General features: G+C 39.1%; 1 protein-coding gene across 3 annotated transcripts; it reads left to right on the top strand.

The window, feature by feature from the left end:
* Positions 1–1,121: 1,121 nt before the first annotated feature.
* Positions 1,122–20,311, top strand: tmem248 (transmembrane protein 248). Of its 3 annotated transcripts, none has more exons than XM_078286750.1 (7): positions 1,122–1,454; positions 3,188–3,346; positions 5,334–5,622; positions 8,997–9,147; positions 11,375–11,558; positions 14,234–14,377; positions 16,090–20,311. In XM_078286750.1, the coding sequence occupies exons 1-7, from the start codon at positions 1,452–1,454 to the stop codon at positions 16,108–16,110; spliced, it is 951 nt and encodes a 316-aa protein (XP_078142876.1). In that variant the 5' UTR covers positions 1,122–1,451; the 3' UTR covers positions 16,111–20,311. The 3 variants fall into 3 exon arrangements, with proteins under 3 accessions (XP_078142876.1, XP_078142874.1, XP_078142875.1); XM_078286748.1 differs by having other exon boundaries at positions 14,234–14,415; XM_078286749.1 differs by lacking the exon at positions 16,090–20,311 and having other exon boundaries at positions 14,234–14,468.
* The last annotated feature ends 1,681 nt before the right edge of the window (positions 20,312–21,992 follow it).

Below are 21,992 nucleotides of genomic sequence, written 5' to 3'. Positions count from 1 at the left end.
GCTAGTAAAGGTATTTCATCCACTACAAAGATTCCTAACATTGCAGTACTTTGCACTGCATGGCAGAGGTGTAGGTATTGTGTTTCATTTTGAACGTTATCATCACTGTCCCAGCTTCCTAAAACAAACTGATGGCAGCGGTTGTGGTATTTTCACTTGTTTGTACTCCAAAGTTGTTGTGTTTGCTGTGAGCCTGAACACCTTCACTCAGTGTATCATGTATAAGTTGTCAGAGCAAAAGTTACTGCTGTGATTACATAGTAAACTCATTACTCTTGGACAAACTCCCTAAAAGAATCTTGTGTTTCTGCTCTAGGAGAACACTCTCAAGCGAGGATGCAGAGGGACCGCAGCTGATGTGAACTAGGACCAAGCCACATCTCCACTTTTTCTTTGCAACTTTGCTACTATAATTATTCTATGCTTTATTTATTATTTATGTATATATTTCATATCTAATTTGACACATTTCTTTTTTTCAGGTTTTATTTTACCGGTAAAATAAAGATTTTACAGTGTGAAAAAGACTTGACTTGAGACTATTAGTGTTTCGAATGTGTGTTTTTTTTTAACCTAACTTAGTTGTTAGTTGATGTTTTTTTTCCATGTAGTTTGGATGTAGTTGTACTTTTAAGTCATGTTGGTTTGACAAACAACCTTATTAATATTAATATAGTGAAAATTGTGAAATAGTGGCTCAGAACTACAGTTTCAGAGAGTTTCCCCAACGAGTTGGACTGCATTGTTGAAGCTGCCAAATAATATTATATTATATTATATTATATTATATTATATTATATTATATTATATTATATTATATTATATTATATTATATTAACAAAATAGATTGCGCTTTGCCTCCTAAACGTCACATCTCGGCAGCTCAGTTATCACTTTGTTGGGCCATTTTTCCGACGGTCCCTGAAGGTAGCAGAAGCCTTCAAGTCCGTGTATGAAAATTTGTAAACACACCAAACGGTCTCTCGTCCTCTACGCGAATTGCGTGCATGTGGATATCCCTGAATGCACGCACGGCCGATTTCGGGCGTACATTCTGCCGAAATAACGAGAAAGCGGCGCGGCAATACCTGTTCTTCGCAGTGCGGGCAGAGGGAGGAGGTGTCAGTAGGGTGGACCGCGATACAACATTATTGACGTTATTCCAGACTGTATACAGAGATATCGGCAATTAGAGCAGCGGTGAACGACAAATCAAAGGATGGGAAGGAGTAGCCGTGGTGGTTTTTACGCCGAAAGCCTTGCTGTCCCTACCAAACACCGACTTTTGTTTTTCAACGGTTTATTCAGGAGCGACTAGCTTGGGGAAAGTAAGCAAGCTAGCAGCAAAGGCTAGCTTAGCAGCGAGGCTAGCTTGCTAGCAACACTGATACCTTATTGTGGCCCGTAACAAATCTGTCACCTAGCATCCGTCGTATGCACAGAAAGAGAAAATGGTGAGAATATACTGTATGGTCTATCGTTTATTTAGCTATTTGGCAAACGTTCTAGTTTCATATTAACATGTCATGACTCGTCAACCAGACTGATCCATTGTTGTCACACACTGGGGCAAATGTTTGAGGGCCAGGTAGCTAGCTTAGCTTATGCTACAGGGTTGACAACTTTAGTCACCTGGCCGTTGTCCATTGTATAGAGAGAGCTAGACGCCGAAGGCCATTCCAGATCTTGCAGATTAATGTTGCCTTACTTAACGGCAAAGGTACACAAACTGACAGAACATGACTTTAGGCCTTCTTTAATTGTTAGGATCCCCTGCAATTCGGCATACAGATGATCCACCAAGCAACAATTTATTAATGTCAACTTTTGGAATTGGTTGACAGATCGATATCGCCCACAGCGGTGTATTTTGGTGGAAGGGGGTAAAGGGAGTAGCAATGGTACAGTTCAAAAAGTTGAAATTTTATTGAATAAGCTGCATGATGTATTTGATGTATATGCTGACTTGAAGAGTGGCTCCTCTCAATTCGTAAAGGGTCTTAAAGTTATGCTCTACCAGGTATGTGTGTTTACGGACTGGCCAGACTTTCTCTCCATACAAGAGAGTACAAGAGATAGTCTAAAGTGAGATTATTTGAACGCACACACACATACATTTATGAACCATTCACATAAACAAGTTGTTTTCTTTCAACACCATATAAAAACCTCGTAAAACACAACTGTATTTGTCTGCCATTGAGGTGATTTTTGACAGAGGAGCGTAGATTAGGTAGGTTGGTACATTTTTGGATTGAACAGCCTGTGTCCTAGTTTCCCCTTGAAATTGCTCTGTATGTGGTTTATTTTTTGTCCATCAGCAATTATGAATATAGTATTGTCCATACATAATAAAAAGTTCAGTACATTTTTCTGACATATACCCAAATCTGTCACAAAATAACATCTCAGTTTCAATTCGAGAATTTTATTCCAGTCAACAGATGTTTCAAGTCTTACTAAAATGTTCCAAATAGCAAATCATAAAATAATAATTAATAATAAACAACGATTGAATCTCATTGCATAGCGCACATTCTACATCAGTGCCATTTTTGGATCTTGAAAGTACCTGCTTTACTGGACAAATTGAATGAATGGTTTTAAAAGCCACTTATGGTATTGGTGATGATATTTCTCATTAAGATGCCACACCGCTGTCCAATTCAAAATAAGAATTCCAAACTAATTTTGCGGAAAGATTTGTAGATTTATGGCATGCTTATTAGCACATTTTCTGTCCTTGATGCATATAATATCTACTATAATTTTAGCTTTCAACGCCTCACCTGTCTCAAACATGCTGTTCCCTTGCATTAATAAGAAAGGACCTGAGGGTCCTTGGTATATTCTTTAGCAGTCACAGGAATTCCATATAATCTCAGACATTTTGTGTAGATAGTTAAATGTCCTTTAATAATCATGTCACTAGCAAGATATAATGTCTCTACTGTTGTAAATTAAACATTTTTGAGGTGCGTAATTTAATTTGTAAATTACCATCCAGGATACTAATGATTGCTTATGGAAACTGCCTACTTTGATTGAGCTCTTATTTACCTCAACATTGCAAATTCAAAAGGAACCAACACCATCAACTTTTAGAGTGATTAATATTCACAGCTTATCCTTGATATTATCCAATTTCAGTTTAATGTCAGTTTAACGTGTATCTGTCCATATGCAGGTGTACCTGTTGAATCCTATAGAGAACCTGAGAAATTACATCAACAACCGTCCACCGCTGGTCATATTTATGGTCAGCGTCAGTGCTGTGGCCATCGCCTTCCTGACCATTGGTTATTTCTTCAAAATTAAGGAGATCAAGTCCCCAGAGTTGACCGAGGTGAGGAATACCCCCAAGGTTCTTTGCCTGTGGGTAGTTTTAAAACTGGATGAAATTGTGAATTGTTTTATGCCACAAGGATGCATTTGCCCCAAATTTTGAAAAATATTGCCTTCGCCCTATGATTTGCATTCATTCAGCCTGTTCTAGTTGAACCTGGTTCACAGACTGTCAGGCTAAAGACCCATCTGATTACACTTAAAGAACAGAACTCAAGCTATCCTTTACATATAGATATCTTTCTTATATTTCAGTATTCATTTGAAGCTTTTTCTAAACATGATAGTGCAGTGTAGTTAAATGGCTAGTAGTACCAAGATGATGCTCCTCATCAATCTTGTGTGCAAATTGTCAGTTTTGGATCATGCACTCAAGAAGTTAAGTTACATCAGCTGCCACTTGTTGAACAACTGCTCGCTTAACCAAGAATGAGAGCCACACATTGGCCCCCTTTCCACCTGGTGTTAACATGCATCCTGGGTAATTAGACTGTAATTGGTTTGCAGTGGTTCTCAACCCACTCCTCAAGGACCTGTCCTGAAACTTGTAGCTCCAGCTCTACTCTTGCACACCTGATTCAATTAAGGGCCACACATTCTCATAACACCTTAATTGGATCAGGTGTGCAAGAGTAGAATTGGAGCTAAAAGTTGCAGGACAGGGGGTCCTTGAGGACTGGGTTGAGAAACACTGGGTTGGAGCAAAAATGAATCAAATCCAGGTGTAAATGCACCCAAGACGTATTGAAGATTTGATGACCCAAACCATCTCCGAATGTGGTCAGAGAGACGTTTGGCCGTATTAATGACAAAGAGTAAATGCAATATGTCTCCAATCCACATATGGCAACTACAGTCATGGAAATTAACTTTTGCACACAGATCTAAATAGGAAGCGCGCGCAAATAAAACGGGCACTGATAGTAACATATTTTTCTAAATGGATTGTCAGGATAGTGGTGTATGTGGAACAAGCGAGACGCTGTGTTTGCTGTTAGTATGAAAGGATGTAAATATCCTGAGAGGAAGTGATGGCAATCTGTATTTTGACAAGGTAAAGCAAAATCTGGTTTCATTGTATAACCAGAGACACATTTTAAAGGACCATGCCAGGGCGATTGGATTTTTTGCTCATTTTTAGTTTTTTATCCATTTAATGTTAATTTGTGTTTTTACAGCCATCCGCCACAATTTACAATATTTTCAATCAGTTTTGCCATACCTCTCCGGTTCACTTGCTCCCATTCAATTCCAAATAGCTCAGAAAACAATTCCTGAGACTTCTGATTATGACTTCTGATTTTAAAGTGAATCCATCAGTGTGAAGGAGAAGCCAACAATCATGTTTGGCAAAGTTGTATCAGAACGCTAATATCAGGCTAGAAACGTACATTTTAAAAAGTTCAATTCATTGTAAAATGTCCGTTTCATGTTAGTGGAGGAGGAGGGGCCGCCTTAATTCCGGTTTCTCCTTGTAAACAAGAAAATGGCAGTTAAAGTTTCCAGTGCGCTATGTGTCCAGTTACTGCTTTTTCCTCTCCAAAATATCTAATATTTGATTTATTTATCTTTATGCGGTGACGTTAGAACCCAGCCCTCACAAGGTCTCACAATCCAGTCAAGCCAACATACATTCCAAAGCAAGACGCTTCCACCAGCTTTAGTCTGTAAAATGAAGCAGAAATTGAAAATGGATCTTATACAATTACAGCTTTAATTTGCTGCCTTGTTCCTTCTTCTTTACTGGGAGTACCTCCATAATATTTAGACAGGAAAGGGAACTGGGAATGCAGCAAATGAGCAAAAAACTCCCAATTGTTATTGAATAGTCCTTGTAATGTCAGGTGCAAATGTAATCCAGCTAAAGCATATATAGACACAATGTAAATACAAGACGCATGTTAATGCCATGTAAATGGGGCCGTAGATGTTTGGTTGATTACAATCCATTCTCCCTTCTAACGCATTGCACACTCGCCCTCCCTCAGGACTGGAACACCTTCCTGCTGCGCTTCAACGAGCTGGACCTTTGCGTGTCGGAGAATGAAACGCTAAAGCATGGCCTGAACGAGTCGACCACGCCAGAGAGCATGGTGGTGACCAGCGGCCAGGCTCGCTCCAGCACCCAGGCTCCCCTGCTGCTGGAGGACTCGGGTCCCATCAACATCTCAGTCCCCATCACCCTCACGCTGGACCCCCAGCGCCCATTTGGGGGCTACTCTCGCAATATCACCCACCTGTATGCCACAGTGCTGGGGCAGCAAGTCGGTCTGACTGGTAGGTTACCTTTCTCTATACACTGCACTAAATTTCACTCGCCTGGTTGTGAATCTTCGGAAAGTTTTCTAAGTTTAAGTTAAGTGGGATATCAGGTGGTGGTCATGAAATCTGGTCATGGAATTCCTGGAATATCATGGAATTTTGAGAAGTGTATTCAAGACAGGAGATTTGTTAAATTCTCTGGGGAAGTCGGAGAACATCGGAGAATTTTACAAATGCATCAAATTATAGGAATATAACAGAATGTATTTTCCAACTTGTTTCACACATGTTTCATAGCATTAGATCACAGTGAACCTAACTGTCATGGAAACCAGACTGTTCACCCCTTAAGAACTTCTCTGAGCTGAAAAACAACATTGAACAACCGGGAAGAAATACAATATTGAGGTTATGGAAATGTTCCAACTTAGTTATCAGTGATGGAATTTTACTGCGGGGACCCTGCATATGGAGTGTACTCTATTAGTTGCAAGTATGATTCTGTTTTGTTTGACTGTAGATTCAAACACATCAGTGTTATGAAAACATAGTCTGTTGTTAGTTAATGAGTAACTAATGAGTTACTAAATTCATCCAGCTACAGTTTCTGTCAAGTGAGAAATTTACACCGTCCATTATGTCTGTATGTTAATGACCTGGACTGTTTTTGCATGCTTGTTGTACAGAGGTAAGTCACTCCTTTTGAGGATAGGAGTGTGTCCTTTATTAACGGGTTTCAACTTACCTCTTTGCATGGTGGCTTGAGCTGGACATGGTGAGGGAACAGTGGCAGCGTTGTGTAACACTAGCCTGTTCCCACTGAGTCCTTCTATAGGTTTCAGACTTAAAGGTTTCAGAAGGCTGAGCAGAGCAAAGTGCTGCAAAAGGGGAATACCACAGAATTCCAGCCGTTAAATATGTCGTTCCTATACTATAACAATTTGGTTTGTGTTTGTGAAGTTTCACTTTTGTCTCGTGAAACCAGAAATAAGAGTGTGGTTTTTGTTGCCTCTCACCTTTTGATATGTGGAAAGGTGGGGGAAAAAAACGACAGTCAAAAAAATGAGCCAAATGGCCAAGTTTTGGCTCCTAAATTAAAAGGCTTAGGGGCAGCTGACATGTGTTGTTGCTGCCCCTCATTCACTGCCTGGCCTACCATTGTTGCCTTTGTCTTTGCCCAGTAGAATTGGCTACATCAGTCAGCATTTAACTTGTCAATAGTCATTGTGGTGTGAAGTGCCCTGGATATGCCTTTTTAAAATAGGTTGATTTAATTGGTTATCCAATAATTATTCCAGTATCATCAGTGAATAACCTTAATAAAATGTGGAATTGTTGTGAATAATGCATGCAGTGTCAGAACAAACCAGAAGTATTAGGCTATCAGTTGAGGGAGACCTTTGTGCTGCATTTAAAGTTCACAGCAACATTTTACATCCCTTCATACATCTCAAAAATCAGCATTGCCTAAATTAATAACAGCACAGGGAATTAAAGCTCAAGATCAGACTGACAGAATTTCCCTTCCACCAGTTTATTCAAATGCATTCTACTGTAGGCATTTGGCACCAACGACTGCACAAAATGTGCAATACAAAGAAAAATTATTTAAACCAAAAGAAAGCTAGACTCTTCATTACATCTTCGTTCGAATCTTCGTTCTATCTCATCCATGGAAACACTTCCACAGAATGATATTTTTTCTCTGTTCTCTGTTTTTTTATGATAGTTGAATAACAGAAGAAAAAGAAGAATACAGTACAGTGCAGGCATTTAATGGCTTTAGCACCGAACAAAAAATATACTACATTAACACAAAATGCACTTACACATATTATACAGTTTTATTTTGTTGCCTGCTAGGTTATACATTTGCCTCAACTGTTTAATGCTTTATCAAATGGAAAGTTATTTGGGTCTGTTGTCTTTTGCGAGGTCGCATTTGCTGCTCACTGCATAATCACTGAATAGGCCCATTTCTGAAGCAATGGCAGTGTGGATTTTTTTGTGGCAAAAAACAAGTGGCATAGTCGCATGTCCAATTTGTGTCCTACCTAAAATAATGAAGAAAATAACATGCTCTCTTCTTGCTCAGCAACACATAAATGTACTAAATTTACTAAATCTTTGGTCCGGCTGACATATTGAGCACAATCTGTGATACCAATATTGAACAAAACATAGACAAAGACGGCAGTTACAAATATTGCAGCTATCCAGCTTCTGAACTTTTTTTTTCTGCCGATCTGCTAATGTCACGATGCGATTTCGATATGCAATATGGGGTCACGATTCGATGCAATCACGATACAATGTAATATATAAAAGTTCAATGACAACAAAGTCTGCCTGAGGAGAATTATGTTTATTTCTGAGACACAAATCTTTCTAGCTATGGCATTGGCTCGCTAGAATGTAAACAACAATTTAAACCTGCCATTTCAAGTGCAAATAATATAATTTGGATGGAGAGCTTGTGAAATTGTGATGGTCAAGCGTCTCATTTGTGATTACTACAGCAGAATAACGCTAATATCACGGTTCATTTTTCTGCCCCACGATACGTATTGTCACATTTTTGTATTGCGATATTGAATTTTGATATATTGTCCCGTCCCTATTCATTAGAAAGATTAAACACTGCATCCATTAGCTGCAGTTGGACCACTTTCCTCATCTGCACTCATTACTTGTTTGATTTTTCCTGTGGGAGTGTTGGCAAACTGTTGCTTGGAGTCTCGTTGTCCATGGTGGACCCCCGCTGGAAGTGATGCGTCACTGCGCTGATATTGACATAGCCACATCTGTCTTCAGACATTCCCAGGAGTCCAGTCAGTTTGAAAGATAATCTTCTCATCCCTCTTGTATTCAGATATTTATTATAAATATTGTATAAGCCTACAAAGTCAACTCTCACACTCATTCGTTGTCAGTTGAGCAGCTCCAGGCCATGGCCGTATGACATAAAAAAATACTGTTTTGTCCTCTCTGGTGTTTAGCTGTAGGAGTTGTATGCATTAACAAATACTGTTTAGACTGTTCTTGGCCCAGATAATTGCGTTAGACCAAAGAGAGTGGCACTCCTCTTTAACACCTGTAGTTTTGTACTAGCCTGAGGAGGTATAGATGTCTTTCTTGTTTCCTTTTTTTCTCTCCCCTCTCGCAATCTGGAGCAGTTACTCCCTTGTCAACAAAAGCATTATGAGAATGTGCACATTTAAGTCACCTCTAGCTGCTTTAGGCAGAGTTTGAATGGGCATAAGCCAGCCCTGCTCATATGGGTGGATTTCCTAAAAATATAGGACTACTTCAAAACAGAACTCAGCTTGATAAAAAGCTGCAACAATTTACTAAACTGTTTGTGTTTTTACATGTGTTTTTGTGTGTAGGCCGGGAAGCCCATGAGGAAATGAACATCACTTTCACCCTGCCTGTATCTTGGAACTCGGACGACTGTGTACTGCATGGCCACTGTGAGCAGGTGGTGTTCAGCACTTGTATGACCATCACAGCGGCCAGCAATATCTTCCCCGTCACAGTGTGAGTTGGACTGCCTCCCTGACTCATAGGGACACACATTACATCTCTGACATTTTAGAAATGGGCATTGATTTTAGATTTCATATTATCAGTTGCATTTTACAGATACGGTATTGATATTCATTTGGCAGCTATAGGATATTTGTGACACATGAATGGTTTACTTTCTGAATGTTGTTCTAGCAGCGACATGTGTAACACTCATTTAGAAACCCCATTATTGATCTGGATCCATTTTCAAATTCATCCAATGTAATTTTCAGCTCAGTCATTTTATTTCACCCACAGCTACTGTATCTGCACTCATGTTCTCACATGGCTGCCCATTAGTACCTGTAAAAATGTTTCCATTATAGCATACCGTAAAATTACCGATAATAGCCTTGTTAATAATTTCTACAACCTAATTGACCAGTTATTACTACATGCAATTATTGGAGACAGACTTTCAATTTATCTTCACATCAGACCAAGTCATATCACACCTGAATTCTGTAGAAACGGGACACAAAATGATTGTTCAGCCGCCCACTTCTTCTTCAACATTACAAACCTAATAATTAACATCATAACATCATAGCAGCTTGATGTTTGGATGATTGAATGAGCAGGTCTTTTGGACCAGGGGATTATTTGCCAAAATAATGACGATTGCCCAGGGTTTGAGACCAGGCATTTATTTGAAGTCATTATAGTATACATAATGAGCAGGCATTAGCCTAATTGGCAGCTAACAGTATGTATTCCTCTGATTAGCACCATTTGATTGCAGATTAGCTCATTTTTTTTGGTCCCTTGATTACTTTACTAGTTTTTTGTTTTTACATTTTGTTTACCAGCAAAAATAGTCCACTTCTTTAATAACCCACCCACCCATGTAAAGCTAGGTGTATGAGTTTCTAATCAGTGAGGGGGATTGCCGCTGAACTTTTTGTCCTCGGTGCCCTTTTCATATGGGAACACCGCAATAGTTTAAGGGGCATTGCTAAAACTGATCACCTGAGGAACTATAAGCCAAAAGGGTCCTGTAACCAGTCTGAACGGCAGTTATACCGCAGTATTTTTCCCCCTGCAGTAAGGTTCTCCTCACCAAGCACACACATCCAACTTAAAACACAACACTTTTGCCATAATACTGTATCAGTAGTGTCTAGTCAAAGGATTTCAGTCTACATCATCAAATACATGTCGTATGATTTTTTAGATTGCATGTATAGAGTAGCACATGCCTTAGCTCTCTTCAACACCTTACATTAGTCAGCAGTGAGCATTTAAGGTTTTGGCAGAGTTTTGGCAACCTGTCATCCCACGAGATTGGAGATTTTGGCAGCCAGTGAGCAGGGACAGTCAAAACAAATACGATTCCAGACTTGTAACTTTAGCTAAGCATGATGGACTTGTCTGCGCTCTTTGCTGTAATTTTCCTTCACTGGTCCTCATACCAGGTAAGAACACAAAGAAATAGCTGAATATGAGCATTGGGGCTTATCGAATTCTCCATCTTATTATCAGAACATCCATCTTTTTATACCCATAAAGTCTTCAGTTTTGGGGTTGTTTCCCGTACTTGTTCAGATTACGTACTCGCTCCTAACGAGTTTGTTTTGAAGAGGACCAAGAACCATATTTTCATCTTTGTGTGGAAACGCTCCAGAGCGAGAATAAACTGCTTCAAACATGCTTGCAGTGAATGCATCCTGATTTTCACATCTTACTTTTGGTCTGATTATAGGCCATATTTTTCAAATGGCTATCAATGGTGTGATATAATAGATCAATAGAGTGATTCTCAAAATGCCTCCTCAATTTCAGCGGCCTAGTCCAGTTTCAGCTGGAATTCTTAAAGTCCTGTGGACCCCAACAAGAGCCGAGCGTTGACTCATATTGATAGAACAATTTATGGATTAAAGTGGAAATTTAATCGAGACATAATCCAAAAATATTAATCTTGATTGAGTGCTTGCTTATCTTATATACAAACATATTCTTAGTCTGTTCAGTGCCACTACAGTGAACAGACTGTGAACAGTGAATTCATCTGCTGAAGAGGGGCTTTATGCAGTTGCAGTCACTTTCCTCAAGAACATCTTCCACTCCTCTGTGGTCATTGACGTAGCTAACATATGTGAGCATTTACTCCGTGACTGCAGAGTCAGTTTTTTTTTTATATATATATATATGTATTCTCCCCACCCTATTGTGATGGAATACATCTTGTGGTTTGTAGGCAGCCGCCCCACTGTGTGCCGGAGACATACACCAATGCCACATCTTGGTACAAGCTGTTCACCACGGCCCGCGACTCGGATACCAAGTACAGTCAGGACTACAACCCCTTCTGGTGTTACAAAGGAGCCATCGGCAAGGTGTACCACGCACTCAACCCAAAGCTTACTGTCATCGTACCCGATGTGAGTCACAACCTTTTGAACTCATTTTCTGGGGGGATATTGGTTAGTCCAGAGTCTTTATTCAGTGGAGTTTCTGATGTCCAATGTCTCAGCTGACTTACATAGTATTGGATTGTATTGGAGAGCCACACGCCCAGGAAAGCAAGATTTAAGTAGCTCTAGTGAAGCAACTGACAAGATTTTGGTATGAATCTATTGGCATGATGGAAAAAGATAGTAGAATAGGGTCCAGGCTGAAAATAGCCAGAGTTATGCTTTAAAGCTAGGTAAGCAAAACTCAACTGAAAGTGCACCCCATGTACCCTTAAGTCCCTCCTATGCCTTACAGTCCCATTGAGATGTATTCTGATATTAGCTTTTATGGCAAAGAATCTGAATTAGAACAATTTTGAAACAATATTGGGAAAATATTGTTCAAGACGCATAACTGCAACCTAAATGTAACATGACATGAATTGACAGCAGTGTAATTTTGTTCATATGATCAGAGGTGTGTACTAGGGATGCAAATTTTAATCCATTTCCTTAATCGACCGTCAGTCACGTTAACGACCAATTAATCGATTAATCATTATGTAAAAAACAGCTTTTGACATAGAAAATAGAAAATACAAAATGCGTTTTTACACCTGTCTTTAGGCCTACTCAACAAGTTAATAAACCAAGCAAAATTCAAAAGATCTTCCTGCATTCCCTGTCATTGTGCTTGTAGACGTGCTGTATTTCAACATTGTATTACAATGTTTACAATGAATACTGTGGTCATTTTGGGTGTAATTCTCCTACACTGGACTTTTCGCCCGCTTGCTTGGCTTTCTTCTTCCTCTGTATAAGCGGTGAAAGTTAGATTGCACCCTTGTGGTGGTAAATCATTTTAGCAAAAAATGAGAAATAGCACATTGTCGATTAATCAGTTAATATATAATCAGTGATGTAAATAGGTGCGCGTCCTGCGTCTCTGACGCGTTAAAATCCCAAAGGATGCAGTAAACTCACTATCGACGCGTCCAGGGGACGCACCCTATTTTTTCCTAGAAAATAGTCTCAGTCATCGCGGGAGAGACTTAATGTCCTTGCTGGGCCTGCATCCAATGCTACTTTCGCCGCACAGATTTCATTTCAACAAGGCTACAAACTTGGTAATTGGTAAATAAACTCACGTGGATGCTGTATTCACTCATGTCGATGATGACCCGATGATGCTTTACCGTCCAGGGCGATTTTCTCACCGTCTGCGCATATATCTCGCGCATATCTCCCGTTTTGTTCAGTCTCAATAAGTGAAAGGAAAACGTCTTAAAATGCCACCAAAGAAAAAGATCAAACATATTGCTGGCCAACAAACTATTGCAGGTAGGGATGTACCCGAATCCGAATACGTTATTCGGGAAAGCACAGATAGGCTCCTGCGATGGAAACAGATATTTCTTCTACCTGAAGTTGCTCGTTATTATTCGGGGGAAAAAAGCCATGATTGACATGTCTGTGCGTCAGCCATTATGTTTCTTCAAATAGATTCATATCATTGTGGATGGCCACAAGATAAAAATGCCCATTCTGTTTGCAACATAGGACTTTGATTTCACTAACTAGTCGTTTCATTTACTACACATTAGAGGTCTGCAACCCGACCCAAACCCGACGGGACCCGAGACTGTAACGCGCTTGGTCGTGTCTTAGCTTACATTAGCTTTGTGCTTGTTAGCTTTAGGGAAGTAGGCTAACGTTACTCCTGGATAGCATGACAGAGCGAGACAACGTCAGTATTGGGTAGACTGGGAGTAGTTGGTAGTAACCTACTCAACCTGTTGCTTTTATACATACATACATTTGTATAATGTTTTGTAAATAAAGTTTTCAGATTTGGGATTTTATTTGTTTAATTTTCAGATACATTTTCAACATACATGAATATAACCATAATTATAACCATATAACATCAAACACGAGTTTAACACTACAATTTGTCAAAAAACAATTGGGGAAACTCAATTTCCCTGGGACCCACTCAAATTACCACCTGTGGGTCCCGGGGACTCACTACATTGAAAACCTATTTACATCACTGTATAATAATATATATGCTTGATCGATCAAATTCTTAATGGCAATTAATCAATTGTTGATTAATCATTAACATCCCTAGTGTGTACTTTTGCACAGATTGTGGCCCTTTTGAATTTCATACCTTCACATACATTTTCTTTTCTAGAATTTCATGTTTTTTAAAGTGTTTGTCGTACAACAAAATATGCAGAAAGTCGAGGTGAACCCAAACTTGAGAGCATGATTGTATATGGGAGCTATTCAACTGTATTTTCCAGGCACAGTATGGGGTCACTCACTCAGGCTCTTACAAGACGAGGTAAATGCTGCCAAATACAAACCCATTCTGAAAGCTATTTATTCTTGGTTCTATACTGATGGCAGTAGTCTTTTCCAGGATTACAATGATCCCATTCACAGGCCACAAGTGGGCACTGAATGTACAGGAGTAGTGGAAGGAGTACTTCTATAAGAGCCATATAAGAGCGTGTGCATTTGTTTGTGTGTAATGCTTCTTGCTATGTGCAGTGCTTAGGGAGCTTAGTCCGTCATACGGAAATACAGCATGCACTCGTACACCAGGCAGTACGGTAGAAGTCAAACAAGCACTTTATCTCTCCTCTTACCAGGATGACCGTTCCCTCATCAACCTGCACCTGATGCATACTAGCTACTTCCTGTTTGTCATGGTCATCACCATGTTCTGCTATGCAGTCATCAAGGGCCGGCCCGGCAAAGTACGGCAAACCAACCCCGACTTCTGCCCAGAGAAGGTACGACAGACTCCTACAACGATACATTTTTTATGACTGTAAGTTTATTGAAGCTTTTCCAAGAAATATACATACATGCAGTAATGAGCACATAACCACATTAAAGACAAAAATAATAAAATAATACAAAAACAACAAATGCCAAGGGGGTCTTCATTTCACTATTCATACCTTACAGCGCATTGTAGCATATAAAGTGCAACACCTGTGTGCTTTAAGGTTGGCTATATTTTGCTACCCTTCAGCTTAGTTTTGCTACTTATATGTAGGCTACTAAGTACTTGCCCCACTTTAATGTGTATTTTTCCATCCTGCCCCTCAAGCTGAAAGAGACTTATGTTATAAAAGAAGCCCCCCCTTTGGTACAAAAAAACCTTCATGGTCTCCTCACCGCAATACCGGTCTGGATCCAGTCTGAGGCATCGTAGTGGAACACTTTGAGGGGATCACCTAGTGTGTGTGTATATATATATATAGATATCTATATATCTATATATATCTATATATATCTATATATATATATATATATATATATATATATATATATATATATATATATATATATATATATATATATATATAGTCTTGGACACACTCATGTATCTGGTGCCAGTAAACTTCAGTTAGAGGGCAATGTACCAGAGTCCCAACAGAGCCTTGACATCTCCAGCTGTTAGAAGTATCTTCCCAATTTATGTAACCTTGAGGGATGATGTACAACAGGTAGTTTCAGCCAAGCGATCTGATAGGTCAAAGATATGTTCCAGCCATACTGATAATTCCCATAATGCACAGCTAGCTGTACTGGCTTGCTAACTGGTTGGTATGCCATCTCTTGTGGTAGCCAGAAAGCTAGTTGATCTTACATATTCTTATGTGTGTAAACAAAACTTTTCAGACAGTGCACAATAGCTGTTAACCGCTATATAAAAACCATAATACCTGGGAAGACGATTCTTTAGTGTGCTTATTGGTTCTTTAGCGCTACTGACAATACTCATCACCATCGTACCCATGAGCAAAGTAAAGACCGCCCTTTTGGGTGTTATTGCTATAACACAACACAGCACAGTCACAGATCTTTTACATTTCGTCACAGCCACAGTAAAATGTGCCAGCTCAGACCAGTCCAGTGATAAACCATTTTAAGCTTAGACCGGTGAGTTCTGACTCACTGGTTGAATCTGGCCAACCGGATGGTTTTGAGTGGTCTACTGGGTCGAGAACGAAGTAAATTAGATTATACATGTGCAGATTTTCGGTACCGGCCTCACTGTGTTGAATGTCTAAAATTGCTTTATGAGTTTTTGATGGGTACTTTGATTGCTTCAAAGCAATGAGTCCCCAGCTTATATTGTACAGAATCAAACTCCCTATGTGCAGAAGTCTTTATCAGCTGTCATATCTAAACACAAAGCTTGACTATTCCAGAGCCAAGATTGGATGAAAACCCAAATGACTGAGGATAAGCAATCAGAGCCCCTGAACTTTGTAACAACTTTCCTGGGGAAATAGCTATGATAAGCAATCTCTGGGTCTTTTAAGACTCATTTCTGTAAACTTCCGTTTAATGGATTTCACTGCCATTATGCTATAGTAGTAATGTTCATTTGTTTGATAGACACTCAGATATTTCTGAATTGTTGTTTGTGGTGCTGATCCATATTTTGAGTTGGTAAGCTGCACCTGAACCCATTTCTTCTCTTTTTCAGGTGGCGTTGTCAGAGGGTTAAAAAGACATCAGAGAGCTATGTCAGAACTTAACTTTAACGTGGACAAACTCGAAGAAATAAAAATATACATACCAGTTGCCTAGTGAACCCCGGAAATACAATAAGGGACACAAAAGCTCTGTGAATGCATTTCTCTTGCAATGTTGGGTTTCTCCAACCAAAGATATATAAGTGCCTGTATCTACGGTGTAAATAGTTGTAGGAACTCTGATATTCAGTACTTTTTTTTTTCTTTTTTTTTTTTTTCCCTTTGTGCCATCTCAGAACATGCAGTATATCAACAGAGCAGAAGGCCAGATCCAAGAACTACACACCCACTTTGCCAGCAGTCATTGGGCCTCATTTACCAAGCAAGATACAAATTGTCTTTTGAAACCACTGAGAAAATGGGTTACACAAGCGTTTTGTGGCATTTAGCAAAGGTTTTGGATATAAGATTTGTCTGTAAATGTGTTTTTTTCCCCCCAAGTGAACAAAGCATGTAGTTTAGTCACTTAAAATATGTTTGACTGAACTGCAATGTGCTTGAAAACCTGGGCCACGTTATTTACTTGAGGTTGAGATCATTGCGACTGGTTGATAATGAAATCTTCTGTATGCATTTGTCATTGCCGTCTAAACAGGGAGGAGAAATGAATGTAGCACTTTTCTCTACACCAGAACCAACAATGTAATCAAAGTTCTGTCAGAATTAAGGCGTCGTATAAGTTTCTTGAAAAATAGCTCTATGCGGTTTGCCTGTGTAATTACGGTCCCATCATATCTGATAAGTCCTTAACCAAATTTGGTGGAGAAGCTGCAATTAAATGTTTTTATGTGCTGTATGGCCGACTGTTTATACAAACCACTGTACAGTAGGCCTAAGTATTACCAGCACTATTGAACTCATTCATGGTTCTTAACTTAGGCTTTAGGCCACAGTAATTTCACATCATCATCATGGATTCAGCATTAACCATAAATACTTGCTGGCTCCACAATGTGGGAACTGTCTACCAGCAATGTCAAATGTCCAGAGCTCCAATAACAGCTGAGATTCGTCAAGGTAACGACAAATAAACAGATGTTTTTCCATGTGTCAGCATTGTTAATAAAGGCGGAGTTACGTTTTAGCATGACTGCACTGTGCACATTAAGAGAACAGCAGCGTACAGCGCGAACAGTAAGATAAATGAGGCCCATTGTCTCGGTTTCATCCTACTGGGCTTTTCAGCAAGCCCATTTTCAGGGCAGTTAAATGAGCCCTTGCCTATGCTCCTATGGTGAGTGTTGAAAAAAAAATTTCTTTCTATTTTTTCTTTGAGACAAGTGGATGTCGTCACACTGAAGATATGATTTTCTGCCTTTTATTATCCTCTCCCTCTGTGTCTTCATCATTCACCTGCCACTTTCTTTCCCATGCTGCCAGTCGCCCTGCAGCAGTTTTGTGTTTGTGGCTTCTAGATTTATGTGACCATGTTCCACATGGTCTTCTTTTTTGCACCTGGATGAAGCAAGACATGATCTTGCCTTACCTACAATGGACTTGCTTATTTGAAAATAGGTGGGAGATAATTGTCTCTCTTTCTGACATTAACCGGCCAGTCCCTCCTTCCACAACCATCCTATTCATTTTCTCTCTTCCAGTATTATTAGCCTGTGGCTTGAAATCAAACTTGTGATTTTCCTGTCCTAATGATGTTGTAAATGTCAAATGGCTCTTGAGTTATTGAATTTTCGGATGCATTTTGAAGTACTTCTGCTTTTATTTTAAGCGAATCAATATCAATTGCACGTGTTCAAGTGTTTGTATAGTCGAGTGCACCTCTTGACTTCTTGCACATTTTGTGCTGTTTATTTTGGATTTTTGTTGCGTGAGATCTACACTAAAAATTCTATTGAAGTAAAGATAAAATTCTATTTTTAAACAGGTGAAGGTGTAAAATTCAAATATAAAATTCTGGTGTGGCAAAGTATACTCCTCCGTTAGTTCAGTTGTACTAAATAAAATACAAAAATAATTGCATTTCTTAAATTATTGTATTGTACAACAAAATGTGCAAAAACTCATTTGGTGTGCATTTGGTGTGTGAGTGTAAGAGAGTTTGGGAAATGCCGGGATGAATAAAGGCGGCCTTAGACTGCGGTTTTCTGAAATCTTCAAAGACTCCAAAACACTAAGCATCTCTTACTGAAATGATGCTTCACTTATTGTGAACCCTGGATTGACCTGGCTGGGCACAAACATAAAATGAGCTCATCTCCCCTAACTCTCTCCCTGCAGAAGTTTGCACATTTTCACACGAATTGTTGGCGCTCTCATTCAGTTGTGCTAATTCTCTAACTCAGTGTCGCCTCGAGGACGAAATTCATGCTTCTCCCATGGTGGGATGGTTCATAATTTGAGAGCATCGCTGACTCTGACAATCATATATTCCAAATGTACACATCTTCCCGTACACCTCATATCACATCACTTCACCATAGAGACAACACAATCTGGTATTACTCTAATTTGATTCGGTTCAGATTTGTTCACTGGGTGTTGTAAACGTCAGAATTCTGAGTCATTGACCATTACACACTGTTGTCTAGACGCAACTCTGTTAAAGTTGTCTTCTTAGCTTGTTTAAAAAGCACAGTCTGTGCCCAGAGAAGGTGTAGTGATTAAAACCCAACCTCCCCTACTGTCTCGAGGAAGTAAAAAAATACCAAGGTGGAGTGACTGCCCACTCCAGGGAATAAAAAACACTGTCTGAGCCCGCCTTTACTGTCTATTATGTAAGACTTATTTTTTCAATAGCTACTCTTGATGCATTTTACTTACCTCTGTGTTTTACATTTGTTCCATAATTGATGTACCTACTGAATGTACTTTTTAAAAGCAGCATAATCTAAAGCCGAGATGCAACATTTATAAAAATAATTCAACCGTAAGAATTCCAAGTGGTTTGAAATTTGATGTAGTTTTGAGTTTTTTCTGTGTTTGAAAGCCTTTACTTGAATTGACCTTGAGTTAGAATAGCACTCTTATAGGGTTTATCTTTTTCTGTGGCAAAAATGAATTTCTTGTCACTTAATTGTATCAAACACATTGTACATTCTTGTTTGATTTTATTTAACTTCTTTTATTGATGAATGAGTGAACCGTCTTGGGTTTAGGTCCCAAGGGTTCCGATACCTTAGCTTGATCTTTTTTTAATTTGTATTTTTTTCACATTGAATAATGCTATGGCTATGTGAAGTCTTCCTAATTCCGATGTTTATCATACTTGAGTATGAATCTGTTGTTGCTTTTATTGTCATCACTCTCTCTTAGGTCTTGTGCTTTCACTGTGGGACTCAGTCGAGTACAAATGCTTTGTTGGAAGATCTGGCAGCTCACAGCAGGTCGGATACTTTTTGGGGGATGGGGGGGTTCTGTGAATGAAGGGAACTTGAAGATGTGAAGCATGTCATATTATTGCCAAACCGTCATTGTCAATGTCAGTGACCAGCATTTACCTGCTACCTATCCCTCCGTATTTGATTTGATTTCCTCTTTGGTTACAAATTGCACCTCCCAATTGCAAATTGCCTTAACATTATGCAGTTTCTTTGAAGTTTGCTTTGTGCTTACTGACCATAAATGTGTCTTCATAGTTTCACATATGATATCACGTATTGTACAACACATTGGCTTTACGAAAAAATAATCCTTGACTTTTATCCTCCCCGTCTGCCAGTTTCAGATCAGCAACCGCACTATTTCCATGGCCCTGTAAAGCAATTCTGTTCAGCTGAGGTACATTGACCTCAAGTTACCAGGTTTGTTCACAGTGTAAATTTAGAGAAATATATTTTGAAGGACTAGATGCTTGCTGTCATAGTATCTAAACTACTATATGTCACCAAGGACTGGAGTAGCAACAGGCGAGCCATATTCTCCTGTCACAAAATTTCACATTGTATTCTTGGCTTGACAGTAGGCGTAACACGCAGCAGTCTCCAGCGCAAGGCGGCCATTCCACCTTGTTTTCCTTTCTGTCGTTTTAGCAGCGCTTAGAGGCAAGTATTCAGCCACTTCTGTGCCTTCTGCACTATCCAGCTGCATTCTGCTCCCTGTACATAGCACCGTAGTTTTAATGTGATTAGGACGCCATTCAAACCTTTTTTCCTTTCCAGTGGAACTGCTGTAAATGATTTTGAGTTGAAATAAACTGTCCTCTGAAGTTCACCATCACTTTGTGCCTGTTTGTCCTATGAATGCAGTTCCCTTCATTTCATCATTACTTACTTTTTTATTGAGATTAATGGTCCATCAATTGTAATGGCTAGAGAGAAAGAATTCACTTTTCTTACAGGAACTAATACAGGGCAGCATCGGGGCATCCTGGCAGTTCAAGGCGCAGGCTATCTACTCACAATGTTATGGGTTTAATGGGTGACATTAGTGGCATGTCATCTCCCATATTTCCTGTCTGTCTCCACTGTATGCAATCTAATGAAGCAGATTCTTTAAATCAGTATCAGATAAATCAATATTGATGATCTGATAGGTCTCACACAAGCATTTACTTCTAAAGACTTAGGTTCTCATTACAAAAATGGAGTATGAAGATAAGTCGATTACAAACAAAAGTTAAGCCATGGACTATGAGTCAGATGGGCAAAATTTAATCCTGACTTTTGCATACTTATTGAGCATTCAGTTCAAAAATGAACACTACTTCTCAGACAAGCGTGCACATTATTAACTATGAGTAGCTTCAAATGCATTGAATTGCAATTTAGTTTACCATGGCGTCACCGCACTCTCCAAACTTAGGTTAAGGTTATGCTTCAGTACATAGGCAGTTAAAAGCTTTGGGGCAAAGTAATCTTTAAAATCTTGAAAACGATTCTAAAATCTACTGGAAGCCAACACAAGTTCATTAACATGGACGAGTGAATTATATGATCTCCCCTCTTAGTTCTAATTAAAAGCCTTACTCCTGCATTCTGCACTAGCTGCAGATGAGAAAGGGGATTAAAGCTGAGGCAAGAATACGGAAGAGTTACACCAGCCAATACAAGACAAAAGGATGAATAACTTTGTCCAAGTCAGAAAAGAATAGAAATGACCCGATTTTATAGATTCTGTATCTCTCAGCTGGTAGGAACAAGACCGAACAACTGCTTGGTTTTGGTTCTCATAATGGAGACCAGCCAGTTTTCTTAAATATTGTCAAATGTTTCTCTCTTCATGGCTGAGAGATCCTATCTGTTTTAGGATGATCTTTCATATCATGAGATATATGCACAACAATTATGTTAGCTGAGGTCCCTACCCATTGTAGCTGGTATTTTCTTCTGGTAGATTATTTTATTGATCCAATCCACATCATTATACCTTTTACATATTTGCATTCTAAACACAAACTATTAGTAAAATGGTTGTAACAAGAGGCTAGTATCACCTGTATACCTCTTCTTTTCTTGTTATTCCATGAGCTTCTATATGTCTAATACCCTCATTTGATCTCACCTTTATTCCCAGTATTTAAATTGTCATTGTAAATTAGTGTGAGGATAGAAGGCATCCTTGTCTTACCCCCCTAAATAGGGGAAATGTTTTCATTACTTTGCATATAGGATTTTATACAGGACAGAGAGCAAGTCATCCAATTAACCTAGGGATTTATGAATGAAATCCAATCTTTCGTTGTCAAAATGCTATCTCAAAATCTTCTATAAATGCTATCAGTAGCTTAGTAAATTCTTATTATCTCAAAAGGCTGCCAGATGCTATCAACTACATATTGTACCTGCCAAAAAAAAAACCCATTTATATTAACTATATTAGGTGACATGTTATTAACTATACATTGTACTAATATCTTCGTATCACAACATTGCAGTGGAATTGGCCTCTAGTTTCTTTT

This window comes from Centroberyx gerrardi, chromosome 11 (genome assembly GCF_048128805.1).
Source record: "Centroberyx gerrardi isolate f3 chromosome 11, fCenGer3.hap1.cur.20231027, whole genome shotgun sequence".
Taxonomy (NCBI): Eukaryota; Metazoa; Chordata; class Actinopteri; order Beryciformes; family Berycidae; genus Centroberyx; species Centroberyx gerrardi.
Note: the sequence above shows the minus strand (reverse complement) of the source record. Positions and strands in the feature narration are given on the sequence as shown.

Excerpts from the sequence above, each read along its gene's own strand:
- tmem248 (XM_078286748.1), top strand. Across the intron at positions 3,347-5,333 it reads AGTCCCCAGAGTTGACCGAG|GACTGGAACACCTTCCTGCT; the intron begins GTGAGGAATACC and ends GCCCTCCCTCAG. Across the intron at positions 11,559-14,233 it reads TTACTGTCATCGTACCCGAT|GATGACCGTTCCCTCATCAA; the intron begins GTGAGTCACAAC and ends TCCTCTTACCAG.